General features: G+C 40.1%; 2 protein-coding genes and 1 long non-coding RNA gene across 5 annotated transcripts; 1 reads left to right on the top strand and 2 right to left on the bottom strand.

Annotated features, from left to right (window-relative positions):
• Positions 1-263: 263 nt before the first annotated feature.
• On the bottom strand, positions 264-4,177 carry LOC124073908. 3 transcript variants are annotated; one of them, XR_006845741.1, is made up of 6 exons: positions 3,766-4,177; positions 2,302-2,413; positions 2,138-2,207; positions 1,829-1,923; positions 1,025-1,081; positions 264-851 (listed from the first exon to the last, which is right to left on the bottom strand). It is a non-coding gene; the product is annotated as an uncharacterized LOC124073908 (long non-coding RNA). The 3 variants fall into 3 exon arrangements; XR_006845739.1 differs by having other exon boundaries at positions 264-1,081; XR_006845740.1 differs by lacking the exon at positions 1,025-1,081 and having other exon boundaries at positions 3,766-4,176.
• Positions 4,178-7,485: 3,308 nt separating this feature from the next.
• Positions 7,486-10,894, bottom strand: mrpl12 (mitochondrial ribosomal protein L12). The gene is made up of 5 exons (XM_046416318.1): positions 10,687-10,894; positions 9,424-9,622; positions 9,260-9,325; positions 8,898-9,035; positions 7,486-8,127 (listed from the first exon to the last, which is right to left on the bottom strand). The coding sequence occupies exons 1-5, from the start codon at positions 10,743-10,745 to the stop codon at positions 8,011-8,013; spliced, it is 579 nt and encodes a 192-aa protein (XP_046272274.1). The 5' UTR covers positions 10,746-10,894; the 3' UTR covers positions 7,486-8,010.
• A 424-nt stretch (positions 10,895-11,318) lies between these two features.
• Positions 11,319-12,884, top strand: zgc:103625 (methyltransferase-like 26 B). Its single transcript, XM_046415871.1, has 7 exons — positions 11,319-11,429; positions 11,618-11,820; positions 12,056-12,218; positions 12,338-12,397; positions 12,518-12,585; positions 12,674-12,752; positions 12,837-12,884. Exons 2-7 carry the CDS (start codon positions 11,621-11,623, stop codon positions 12,882-12,884), a joined length of 618 nt encoding a protein of 205 aa, XP_046271827.1. The 5' UTR covers positions 11,319-11,429; positions 11,618-11,620.
• The last annotated feature ends 221 nt before the right edge of the window (positions 12,885-13,105 follow it).

The following is a 13,105-nucleotide window of genomic DNA, read 5'->3' as shown; positions in this document are numbered from 1 at the left end:
TGAACGACGTTTCATAACCTCCTCCGGTTTAAAAAGCTGCTGATTGTCGTCATGAAAACGCAGTCACATTGTATTAAGTGTTAAGTGTAATTAAGTGTTCCTCATTGGGAGCTTTTGTTCATGTGCGCACCCACTGAACCTCCCAGTTTAAATATTCCTGTTCAAGAGGGAGAAGACATGACAGGCAGGGTGATTGTGCTCAGAATGACGGAGGCTCAGAAAAGAGACAAATGATCAACAAGGCCCACAAGCAGACCGAGAGACATAGTTGAAATTAATTTATTCAATTACAGAATTTTTCCTTTGTGCACTTTTCAGAAATGGATTGAACAATGAAACATCCCCTCAGGGATAAATTTTGACTCTTAACTTCATGATGGAAAAAGTGAGAATGATGCCTCCCACCACAACTTTGAAAACATTTTACAAAATTGGAAAAGTTTCAAGTTTCACGCCCAAAGAGCAAAAGAGGCCTACTTGGATTAGTAGATTTATCAGTTCAGTTTTAAATGCAGTTTCTTCTTTTACAGGTAGTGGAACACAATCGTGAAGTGTATCGACACACAGCCTGATAATTCAAGTCATTTGTGTTTCTAATGACAAAAAATATTGCATAATGTTTATTTAAATATTGTATAGTGTTATGGATGGTTCAGTTAGCATCAATGATGAAGTTGTCCCACATAAAGAACCACTCAAATTGTAAAGGATGACTACAGCAACTTCAGGAATCTCTTCCTTCTCCTCAGGTGACAACCACTGCACTGAAATGCTACCTCAGTTGTTTGAAAAGCAAACATGGAAGTGAAGACTGTGTGCGGGCTGAGACAGATAGTTGCAGGAACAAGACCCTGGACACAAATCATATGGTTATTTCAGCAAAGGAAAAGTCTAAAGACATTTTAAAAAACTGCAACATTTAGGCTGTACAATTATTAATTAACATATTTAAAAAATCATGTTTTGGGCCCTGAAGGAGCAGTGCTAAAAAAAACCCAAAACACTTCTTGAAGGTGACATCCACCTTGTAAAATGCCTTCAGGCCCAGTTTTGCTGTTTCCATCAGACAGTGAAACACACCCTGCAACAAGGAGACGCAAAAACTAAGACACTTCAAGCTGTGTAACACTCCGCAGCCTATGAATAAAACATACATGTCAGTGTGTTAAGAGGGAGACCAAGAGAAATGCCCTAAGTGACCCCAACCTTACTGTCAGGTAAAATTTAAATCACAAAAGTATGTACTGTACACAAACTCATGCCCATATTCCAGTTAAGAATTCATTAACCTGTTTTAACAACATTAGCAGTTGGCAAAAGATTGTGGCACATCCGCCCTGTGTAGAAAAGGAGAAACGATGTGTTATTTTGAAAAAAATGTGGTGATATATGAACAGTGACAGAGGTGGGTCACTTAAACACACACACCAGGAAGGGTGTGAGGATACCCCCAGCACCCTAACCCTAACACTGAGGAAGCTTTAAGCTATGGCCTGTGGTGATTCGATGACGCCAACCATTTGGGAAGCTCCCTCAAGTGTGGGCCTATTATATTGAGAACCATATGACAGTGCTGGGGAAAACCCTTTTGATGAGTTCCCACAATAGCCCATGTCATATTAAGTAAACAGAGAGCTATAGAAATATGTTTTTTAGGCTCCCATTATGTACTGTATAGAGCTGAGGAACATCCTGAGGATCCTGGGAACACTGGACCTTGTGAAGACAGGATCCTGAGACAGCACATATAGAACTGGGGACACTGAAAACAAAGGACTCTGCGTCTTGTTCCCATTATGTGCCAGTTAAATCTTAGGAAGTCACTCACCTTGGAACATAGGAATGACCACCTTGTAGGTTTTTTTATAATGGATTTGATGAGGGGATTGTGCACTTCAGCCTCAGTGCAATAGCAATACTGAACTGTACAAAAAAAAAATATAAGTTGTTCAAGGTTGTGACATCCACCTGGTAAAACCCCTAAAACTTAAAGTCACCATTAATGATGTGATTTACAAAAGGGTTGACAAATGCATGCCTCCAAATAGGGCTGCAACCAATGATTATTTTCATTATTTTTATAATTAATATAATTGTTATGATTAATGGATTAATCGACAAATCGCTGCAGCTCTACCTCCAAAAGCCTTTGTTCTCTCCGGTCATCTTGTCTCATAAACGGCAAACCTTGACAAAGAATATGTAATCTAGAAGAAAGAAAAGAAAAGAAAAGGGAAATTCATCCAAATGTGTGTTATGTGGACGTGGACAGTGGAGGAATGATTTAATATGTCTTTTCACCTGACGACGCCGAGGCCACCGTAGAGAACCAGAAAACCTTCTCTCCTCGCCAGGTTAACATCGTCATCCCAACCATCCTCACCCTGACTTCCTGCTGTGTCTGTAAGTGCACCTGGAAATGACCACATGGAAGCAGTGAAAAGGATCAGTCACACATTTAGTGACAGCAGCACCGACCCGCACATGTGGAACACATTAGCACATCTTAAAACATTTTGTGCTCACTTTAATTTCCTCAACCATGAGTCAGCCGTAAAGGCTCCTCCGTCTCCCGCTGAGAGTGATTATCAGTGCAGCTGCTGAGCCAGACAACATCCCTGGCTGTGTATCATAAACGTGTGCCAATCAGTTAGCTGATGTTATTCCTGACATTTTCAACACATCACTGTGATGATAGAGTGTTCCCACCCACATCGACTCAGCTACCATCCTCTCTGTACCCAGTCTAAACAATTATCGCCCTGCGGCACTCACCCCCAGCGCATCCCAACACGCCTGAACCCTCACCAGTTTGCATTCAGAACAAATGAATCATAGGATGCCATCTCACACACACTGAAAATGGGATGTGCAATGCCCAGGAAAAGAGACCTCTACAGGAGGTGGTTAAAACTGCCCAGAATATCATTGGTAATCGAATACCAAGCATCAGTAATATTGGTGAGGTACCTGCAGAGAGCCAAAAGGATACTAAAAGACAACATCCACCCCAGCCATAACCTGTTCACCCTACTGTATGGCAAAATATACGGGAGTATCCACTGCTGTCCCACCAGACTACAGAGCAGCTTCTTTCCCCAGGCTGTAAGACTTCTGAATCTTTTCTCTACACTTCAAAACTAGTTTATTTTCATGATTACTTAATTACTTGTTTATTCATTAATATTGTTTGCGTTTTGTGAGTAGCATAAAAGGACTACAACTTGTATATCCAACCCTGTGCTGTTGAATGATCAATAAATGAACCTTGAACCTTGTCGGACCGCAGTGAATCAACAAAACATATTAGTTTAAACAGTCTTAAACAGGAAAAATCAAGAAACAAAACTTGTGATATTCAGGTTGACTAAACAACAAACACATTCTGTTAGCATCCTGACTGAAACAAAATCAATTCAAAAACAGGATAACAGCTGTAGGAAATACAAAACTGGTAGATTGCAGCATCATTTCATGCACTTTCGACAAAACCAAGCCTATTAATTGTCATAATCAAGGAAATTGGGGAAGTTAGGAAAACAGAATCGTTGACATAAAACAGTCAAATATTCCTAAAAAGTCACTGCCAACAGCAAAAGAGAGAAAAATAAACCTTCAGAATGTAATTTTATTAACATTTTAAATCCATGTGAAAAACACCCCAGACAAATCAATGAGGCCTAACTGGATCATTTTCTTAATTTCTTGAAGGAAAACACCGTGTAGTGGTGATTAAAACAAAAATCAATTAACTTTATGTTTTACCTTAATTAAATCCAGTGGGTGTGTTAAACAGGCAGCTGTGCAGGAGGAGACTCCACCAAAATACCAACGAGAAAGACGAGTCTCCTGCCTGTTTTCAGTGAAACAACATCCCAAGGAAGAAGGCAAAGTGTTGGCTTCGCAAAAGTTGCTGGGACAGCTTCATCCAAGAACACTACCAGCCATGGTTGGACACCGCTCATGTGAAGTACATAACAGAGAGTGCAAGCATCTTTTATGTAAAATCTGCATTTTTGTTTCTCAGAAAGAGCTGGACGTTTCGGATTAATGCATGACTGAACTTGTCCAGTGGAGTAAGTACAGAGCCTTCAAACTCATGTTTCTGTGCCAAGGTAGGGGTGCAGCTGGTTTGTGGGAGGAAGTGTACGTGACTAATATAAAAATAGCAAGTCAGTTCGACTTGCTGCTGCAGTTTTGTGAATGTGGTATGGCACCATTCCAGGTTTCAATGAACATAGATCAAAGGTTATAAAGTTCAAACAAATATTTATTAAGAATAGCTGCTGCCGTCCAATCATGCAATCAGTTTCAATCAGTCAGGGTCACGCAAAGAAACTGCATTTCTTCATTCTCAGTCACTTAAGAACACTCAGTAACAGCCTGTACCGTCATTAAGTTGTTTTTTTTGATGGGTATTCACAATACCTGTTTCAGTTCTTAAGCATGACATGGTTTTAAATGAGATGGTCGAAGGTGACGTGAATGGGCAGCCTGGTACTGCTCTGTGTGCTGACTCAGAGGGAGGGGGATTCATGACAGATGACAGTAACTGGATACCCACTCCAAGTCAGAGCAGAAGGTGAGACGTAAGCAAACACTCTGCTGCTTCAGGATGTGACGTAAGCAGACATGTGCAGTGATAGCCGGTTTTCAGAATCAGGCGTCTGTGCTGTGCTTTACTGTCATAAGCCCCGACAATTAAACCTAATAATACATCAGTTTTATCAGCTTATCTACAATAGTCCTACTGGACACAGACCTACGTCTTTAAAGGTACTGGGATACAAACTGCTATATGCATATAACTACTAGTGGAATGTAAGCGAGTACATTTACACAAGTACTTAAGTACAGCTTTGAGAAACGTTCCATGTCACCGTCTACAGCTTTAGTTACTGGTTTCTACTATGACTACTGCTAATAGTTACTAGTTCCATTAGTCTGTTTGTCATGCATTAACATTTCATTGCTACAGCTTTACAGATGCAGTACAGGAGTTTTAGAGGTAAAGGAATATTGTGTGGACTTAAGATAAGATAATCCTTTATTAGTTGCATAACTGGGAATATACACACTTAGTACTTTTACCTAAGTAAAGGGTCAAAGTTTGAAAACTTTGATATTCTACATCTTGGGCATTTGCTCCAGCAAAATTCTCACTAACTTCCTTGGATTGTCTCTCTCATTTAACCACACAGATTGCATCTTGTTTTACATGCATTTTGATCCTAGTCTGTCATTTGTATGTTTGATTTCACGTGACGCCTTCCTGCAGTGATTCATGTCTCGGCATCACAAAGCAGCATGAAACCTTTCACCACCAACACAGCAGGTTTTCCTTTATCTGTGCATCACTGTCCAGCTTGATTTTCTGTTCTTTCTTCAGAAAGTCTGTGGCATGCTTCCTTCTCCTCCTTCCTCCTATACCTTGACCTTTTTCTCACTGAAGACTTTCTGATGTGTCACAAGTGTAAATTATAGAATGAATGATAGCTGAGTTCCATTTAGCTGCTTCAGTTTCAGAGTCCTGGACATCATCACACCGCCGAGGCTCACTGGGAAGTTTAAATAGAAAGGACCCATTGTTAATATTATAAGCCACACCTGTGCCTTTCCTGCTATGACAAGTCAAAATGTCTGCCGTGAAAAACGCCTGCACAGTTTCAGATTACATAATATTTGACTGATTTAAGGTATAAAAACCATAACATATTCAAAACCATTTTTTAAACCACCCGTTAAACCTCCTTACTGATTTACACCTCTGATGATTGACATCCACACTCTCCTTGGTGTTCGTAATGTTATAATGTACTTCTCTCCTCGCTTTAGGCCAAACCTTCTCATTCACACACAGTTTTAAAAAAATGTAAAATTGGAAAATAACAGGAAAAAGTCTTTCAAGATACTTTCGTCGGTCGACGCATTATTTAAGCCTTTTCATTTTAATATTTAGTTTGAGTATTTCCATTAATGCTCTTCTAAAGTTTTCAATTTGCATTTTTGGTAATTCAGATTGCATTTAACCTTCTGAGTATTTTCCATTTGTGTCGACCATTTTCCACATGAGGAATATTTATTTCCTCTTTCCATGTCCAGGTCATCCCTTCATATGCCGTCATTTCAATGTCAGAATGCATGTTATTATTCTTTTTCCAAGTAATAGCCATGCAGTTTATTGTTCGTGAAGGTAAATGCAGGATGTGGGATAACCTTTTTGAAAAGGCACTTCAACAGGCTTTTCAGTATGTTTTGCAGTGCATCTGAATAATAAGGTAATTGAACATCAGTATAAAATTGCTTCTCGTATCAGCTGTCACAGTCTCTTGAGGGGGCTGACTGATGTGCACACCACCACACATCTACCACATATCTTGGTTTCAATTCAACCTGAAAGTTTTGCGGCATGTCATCATCATCTTTTCTTGGCTTCTGCCCACCTATGATTCTCTTTCTCATTTTCCTTGCAATAAATCTGTAATGGAGTAGCTTTAACAAGTACACAGGATGCAGAAGGTGGTTTTCTGCTTTTTGAAAGTCAATATTTGTACATTTTTGTTCCTTTGCTACAGTCCTAATAAACAGGTTGAGGGTCATATTTACTGGCATCTAAATTAAAATGTCCAAAGCACAAAGCGACAACAAACAAATCTTCTAACAAGTAAAGCAAAGAGTACAGGAAGATGATCTCATCATTGTTAATGAATGTAGGTGGGTGGAAGAATACATGTGAACATTTTGAACACAATTTATTCTCATGTGGTTTACTGTGTAACCCAAATTTAACATCTCTCACGTCTGTGTTGACCTTCTTTAATACCATTAGCATACTTGAAAATGAGAAATACAACCCCCTACTGACAAATTCATGCTACAGCAAAAACAAAGACTAAAATCTTGCAGTGTTTTATAAATGTCTCCTGTCTCTGATATAGTGTGTACACCTTAAGTCACAGATTCATTTCTGATCTGAACTCCCTGAAACAGCATTCAAAAGACATTAATTACTGCAAGCAGTACCAAACACCAATATTTTTCAGTTTTAAATGATTACCTGCAAGCCTGTCTTTCACAAAGAACATTTCCATCAGCAGGAAAAGCTAAGGTGCAAATAATGAACTATTGACCGAATTCCATTTAGCTGCTTCAGTTTCAGGATGCTGGTTCATGCTGCCTCACCATCACAGCTTACTGAGGCCATCTTAACCCCTGTCCTTTTCAACAGGTGGTATGTGAACCATATGTGGTTCAAACGTCCCTCCTGTCTGAGGTGATTTGAAGACATCTTATGACCTCTAGTGGTCAAGGGCAGCACAGCAGGACGCAATATATTGTAGTTTAAAATATCCACTTCTTTATACAGTTTCAGTATTCAGATTTTCACTCTCAGCACTGCACATGTTCAAGACAACACACATTAAACTGATCTTTCAAATTCATTCATATCATAATCATCACACAAACAAAACGGGGGGGGGGGGATCTGGGTGTTTCAACTTTAATTACGTTATCAACAATTCTATATGTGATATGACAGACTCAGCCCTGCCATCCTCTGAACTAGATTCAGTATCCGGTGTTCTTTAACACAGGGAATGACAACCATGTCCCTACAGCATAATCTTTCCTTCTGTGAAAAGTTTAACATACACACATAGAATGACCAACTCACTTACTTGGCACCCAGACTGGTGCTCCTGTAGCTTATTCGCTACACAAATATCACATAGATACATCAGCAGACAAAATGGACAAGGAAACAGTGAGGCAGCCCTCTGTTGTGTGCCAGCTATGTGCCTGGAAAGTTCAGTCTGAGTTGTACCGCCCCACTTGACGTTGTTGTTGTTTTTAAGAGACAGTATTAATGTCAAAAGGCATTTATTTCCTTTTCTTCCAGGATTCCTCCTCTTTGTCATGTAAAAAAAAAACATAAAAATAATAGGATGAATGATGAAGTGCATAATCTGCAAGATGTGGTAGAACAGGTAGGCAGGCGGGCACACAGCTCTACTCCAACACCACAGTGCCACCTGCTGCCTCCAGGGCTGCTTTCAGTTTCTCTGCCTCTTCTTTGGATACGTTAGCCCGGATTTCCTGGGGAAGAGACTCCACTAGTTTCTTAGCCTGGTTTAGGGAGGAGAGACAAAACACAAGATTTACTGAGGTTATCGCATCTGTGAAAAGACAATATGCCACATCAGTATGTGTTATATAGGTTTTGTTTTATATGTTTAGTTGTGCGTGGGCCCACAGGAGGAGGAGCTGCAAAGTCAAAAGTAGCCTAGTCTCATTCTCAGGTCAGCAAATACAGAGGTTTTACTTATTTACTTTACTTACGTTTGCATAAACCCATTTGTGGCAACAGTTAACCCTCAACTATCTTTTCCAAAACCTCACTAGGTATCTTTTCTACCGAAGTATAACCAAACTGCAAATTATTCTCTACGTTAAGTATTTGTTAGGAAAGCTCTGTGTCACACACAGATAATAAGGGTGTGTTGTGCGACTGCATGACATGCCGAGGTGACGAAGCTGTGCTGATATTTGATTACCTTGGAGGATGATGCACTAAAACTGTATATATATATATTTTTTTTTTAAATAGATTCATACATTATTGTAGGTCTACTTCTGCTGTATTATGTATGCTATGAATACATGTTAAATATATTCCTATTTGCAACCTAATTTTGCCAAATACTTGCAACCCTGCATTGTTAATGTCAATGTTTGCTGACTTGCAGCCGTCTTCTTCCTGTGTTGGTGTTTTGCTGTAATTCCCGGCACACCAAAGCCACAGACTGTCAATCACCAACATTGCTTCTTAGGACTGCAAGTGGTCAGAGACTCCACAGTGTGCCTTTAAATGTCTCAACGGTAATGACAAGACTTACCTGCACCAGATTCAGGCCTTGTATGCAGTTCTTCACTTCCTTTATAAGTTTCACTTTTTCAGCAGCCTTCAGTTCTGTCAATTTTACTGTGAAGTGAGTTTTCTCTTTCTTGACCGGTAACTCCTCCTCTTCGGTGCCCTAATTTCATGGCAGAAAAAAATAGCAAATTTATATTGCATTTGTCCTACAAACATTAGCTGTTATTGAATAAGGAGTTGCAAAGAACTATTGGTTAGACCCATAAGACATCAGTCAAATTTTCAGAAATATAACATGTAAAACATGCTAATTTTGTTGCAGTTTACAATGGTCTTGTAACAGTTATATTGTCAACTTTTTAAAAAAAGAAAAAAATCAGTCACCTGTGCCACAGGGACAGCTGCTGCAGCCATCGGCATCATGCCAACATCCTGAATGTTCAAAGTTTTCTGCAACCAAGAAAGACACAAATGGCTCAGATGGATCACAGCAGTCTATCTGATGAGGCATATTGTGGTTAAGATTTTTCAAGAGTTCTCTCACAAACCTTGAGGAGCTCATTAAGGTCCGACACCTCTAATAAAGTGAGGCTGGCTATGTCATTGACAAGCTGTTGGATTTTGGGGGAATACTCTTTGGGTGCTCCATCTAGTGGAGGAGAGGCGATGGCGTCTGAATGACAAGGTGGACTGGTCTTCAGAAGTCTGAGAGAACACAGGGCTGGTGGCTGTCGCTGAAGCTGTTGCCTGGAAAATGAAAATGGATTAGATAAAAACACCTGGTCATTAACTGTAGCTCTCGGATCTCAAGATCAAAGAGTGTATCCTGATACATACAAATCCAGCTGAGAGAATCTGCAGCTCACATCTGGGATCGGAACTGATTTGAATATTTTAATGTAGCTGAAATGAGGTAGTATAAGCAGTTTGAAGATGTGACTTGGGTTGTTGCTGATGTATTGGGAAATCAAAATTGCAGGATAATGAATGAAAAGAATAAGTTGTTTGTTGAAGTCTTGGGGTAGGGGGCTGGGTTTGGGGGGGGGGGGCATGGACTAGACGAAATTCTGCCAAAACTGAGCTGGGCTGGTTTTGTTCTCCTAGCATTGTTACCCTTCAGGTATATGCTATAACTCTGGATGGGTAAAACTGCTCAGTCAGAACAGAAATACTGAATGCAGTGTTGTGCAGACAGCAGTCAATTCTGATGGCTGCAGCTGGCTCATTAACTTATAAGCTGTAGTTGAGTTAGTGGTCTGCACTTTGCTCAGTGTACAGGAATACATACTCAAGTTAAAGGATGCAGCTTGCGCTTAAATGATCAGCAAATCCTGAATTTTCAGTTACTCGAATGTGACCTTGGCTGCTGAGAAACATGGCTGCTTAATGAAGGAAAATGACAAAGAGCGGCTACTTTTTAAAAACATTTTTTTTTTCATTTGTTTGTTTTTTGTTTCCACAACCAAACCTAAATCAAAGACAACGTGTTTCACAAGCAGAAACGCAGCCATCACTGGGTCATGTTCAAGTTAAAGCCGGTGAATTACTGCTAGCTAAAGCTACCAAGCTAACGTTGCGCTAAGAAGAGTTAGCGGATATCACACAGCAGTAAAACATGTAAGTCTTGTCTGACTGCGGACGAAATGCATCTTCTGTATTCACACGAGCTGCAGAGACAACGGCATGTCTCACAACCAAGATAACCGGCAGCAGTTAAAGAGGGTCTGCCCTTGAAAGGCATACAGTCGGACCCTGATGTAACTTAACGGTTCCCGTTACCGCTGTCCCGGTGTTGGGCTGACGTTACGTACCGGTGTGTGTTCACTGCAGCTCGCAGCGCGGTCCGGAGGCAGTGTCTGGTGCAGTACATGCTAACGTTAAATGCAGCCGTTTATCCCGGTATCCCTCTAAAAACAAGGCAAGCTGTAACGGCCAGAGTAGTGCAGTCCCACTGCCTCAAAAGCACATGGCGTCCTCTTGGCTTCTGACCTACCCACAATGCACTTCGTGACCTGTTAGAAAATCTACGGGAGCCCATAAGGGACAAGGAAAAACTGTAAATAAATAAATAAATGGAAGAAATACTGACAGTTACAGAGATTATGTTTATTAGATTGTTAGATTTATTATTAAGAATGGTCGTGATTAGTATCAGTGTTAAGTACCTACAATAATACCATATACTTTGTTGCCACACAATGGAGAGACCCGCGCCGTTTAATTCAATACTAATAAACAGTTCTGCAATAAGAAATATCTGTCAAAGTTTTGTTCAGCTCCACTTACACATCCGACAGTTCCCAAAACGGAGGAACTAAATGCCATAATGACATTTCCTCACGATACCCATATAACTCCAAAAACACACGATGTAACACAATCCCATACAATATGATACTTCATGTATTGTTGCTGTTATTGTTGACTGTATTATTTTCTAATAATAAAAATTTCAAAACAATATTTAGACATATTGCATGGATTGATCTTGATATCCGTACTGTTCCAGGGCTAAACACTTGGGGAGGAGCACAGAGGGAATCCTCTTAACCAGGTAATCTCAGCACCCATCTGCTGTTACAGTCATCTACCACATGCAGCCTTCACCAGTATGTTATTTCCGATCTAGTTTTGGTGACCCAATACAAGTGAAGGTAAAAGGGATCCTCTGGGAGATGTGCAATGTATGGTCTGGCAATACCAGATGACAGGTTGATATGTTCCTCTGATTATGTCCTCCAGACAATGCTGCTGTCTCCTCAGGCAGAGAGGAACTGGGAGGGTCTGTGTTCAGCGCTGGAAGATGTTCTGGAGGACCAGTCCCACAGGCAACTGTTCGCCTTAGAACTGGGCTCTGGAACTGGGCAGCATGTCATACGCTTTGCGCAGAAGATGCCCTTTGTGACCTGGCAGCCATCAGACATAAAAGAAGAGTCTCTGGAAAGGTTTGTCTTTTAAGAGTAAAGACTTCTAATAGTTTTGCTGTTCCACATACATCAGACAAATAATACATTAATTATCCATATTGTTGTAGCCATACTTTTATTTTTTTTTCTTCCAGTAAGCACCATGAGAAACAGGCTGTACATCTTCCATTTCATTCCATTTCAGCATGTGCTTACATGAGAATCTGATTTTGAAATACAAATTGCAGGATTAAGTTTGCATATTTGCTTACAGTATTAAAGCATATGTTGCTGCAACCCATGCAAAGACTGTGCTGCAGCCTGTCCACCTGGATGCCAGTGAACCGTGGGAACAATGGGCAGGCCTTCATCGCAGCTCCTGCGATGTTATTGTTGCCATTAACTTATTGCAGTACAGCTCCTTCAAAACAGCACAGGTAGGCCTGTTTATTTAAAATACAATTGTTCATTTGTGAATGGTCATGATATACAGATTTTTGAATTGTCAAAATGTGCCAGAACCCGTTTCACACACAATTTTATATAAATTACCAAGGGTGTTTTCAATGGTGCGGGTCAGATCCTCAAGCAAAATGGCCTTTTGATAACATATGGGGTATGTGCCATCAGTCATTAAATCTAATGTCCACTCAAAATAATGTTATCATATGATTGTGAAATGTATAAGCATGGCACAACAATCTTTAGCAAGTGACACCATTTCAACACGTTTCAGGTGTATGCTATTAATGGCACCATTACACCAAGCTGTAATGAACACCTGGATGCAGAGCTTCGAAAAATGTGAGAAGTTTGTTTTCTCTAAAAAATGATATACTGCACCATGGTAACAATAGACTGTAAGTAAGAGTTATTTACCACTATTATACAGGAATCCAGAGTGGGGTCTTCCCGACATCGATGTGCTGAGACAGTTGGCCTATGGCAACGGGATGCGCCTGGAGAGGATGGTCAGTCACATACTGTAGCTTGGGCTCACCACTTGGTCATAAGTACAATGTAACATTTATACCAGTATTGTTTTTCATTTTCAGATTGAGATGGAAGATTATTTCAAATGCCTCATCTTCAGAAAGATTTAACAAAGTTGAAGCGCACAAAGAAGGAAACCCTTTTTGTTTTAGTTATATTTTAAAGCAGGTTTAATCATATCACTCATCAATATCATGACATGGCCTTTACATTTGTACAATAAAATTAAAACCCCTCTTATTGAAACGTGTATGAATGTGACATGGCACACTGTGTCTACATGAATAAAAGTTGATGTAGCATCCATCTCTTTTCAAATACTATGGAGGAT

This window comes from Scatophagus argus, chromosome 16 (genome assembly GCF_020382885.2).
Source record: "Scatophagus argus isolate fScaArg1 chromosome 16, fScaArg1.pri, whole genome shotgun sequence".
NCBI lineage: Eukaryota > Metazoa > Chordata > Actinopteri > Scatophagidae > Scatophagus > Scatophagus argus.
Note: the sequence above shows the minus strand (reverse complement) of the source record. Positions and strands in the feature narration are given on the sequence as shown.

What these genes read in the sequence shown, in the direction of transcription:
- mrpl12 (XM_046416318.1), bottom strand. Translation starts at nt 10,745, where the DNA reads ATGTACTGCACCAGACACTGCCTCCGGACCGCGCTGCGAGCTGCAGTG. An exon ending in ACCTTAATGAGCTCCTCAAG is followed by an intron (nt 9,326 to 9,423) that starts GTTTGTGAGAGA and finishes TCTTGGTTGCAG; the next exon opens with AAAACTTTGAACATTCAGGA. An exon ending in AAGGCCTGAATCTGGTGCAG is followed by an intron (nt 8,128 to 8,897) that starts GTAAGTCTTGTC and finishes TCCCTAAACCAG; the next exon opens with GCTAAGAAACTAGTGGAGTC.
- zgc:103625 (XM_046415871.1), top strand. Translation starts at nt 11,621, where the DNA reads ATGCTGCTGTCTCCTCAGGCAGAGAGGAACTGGGAGGGTCTGTGTTCA. An exon ending in AAAGAAGAGTCTCTGGAAAG is followed by an intron (nt 11,821 to 12,055) that starts GTTTGTCTTTTA and finishes ATTTGCTTACAG; the next exon opens with TATTAAAGCATATGTTGCTG. An exon ending in GCTCCTTCAAAACAGCACAG is followed by an intron (nt 12,219 to 12,337) that starts GTAGGCCTGTTT and finishes TAAATTACCAAG; the next exon opens with GGTGTTTTCAATGGTGCGGG.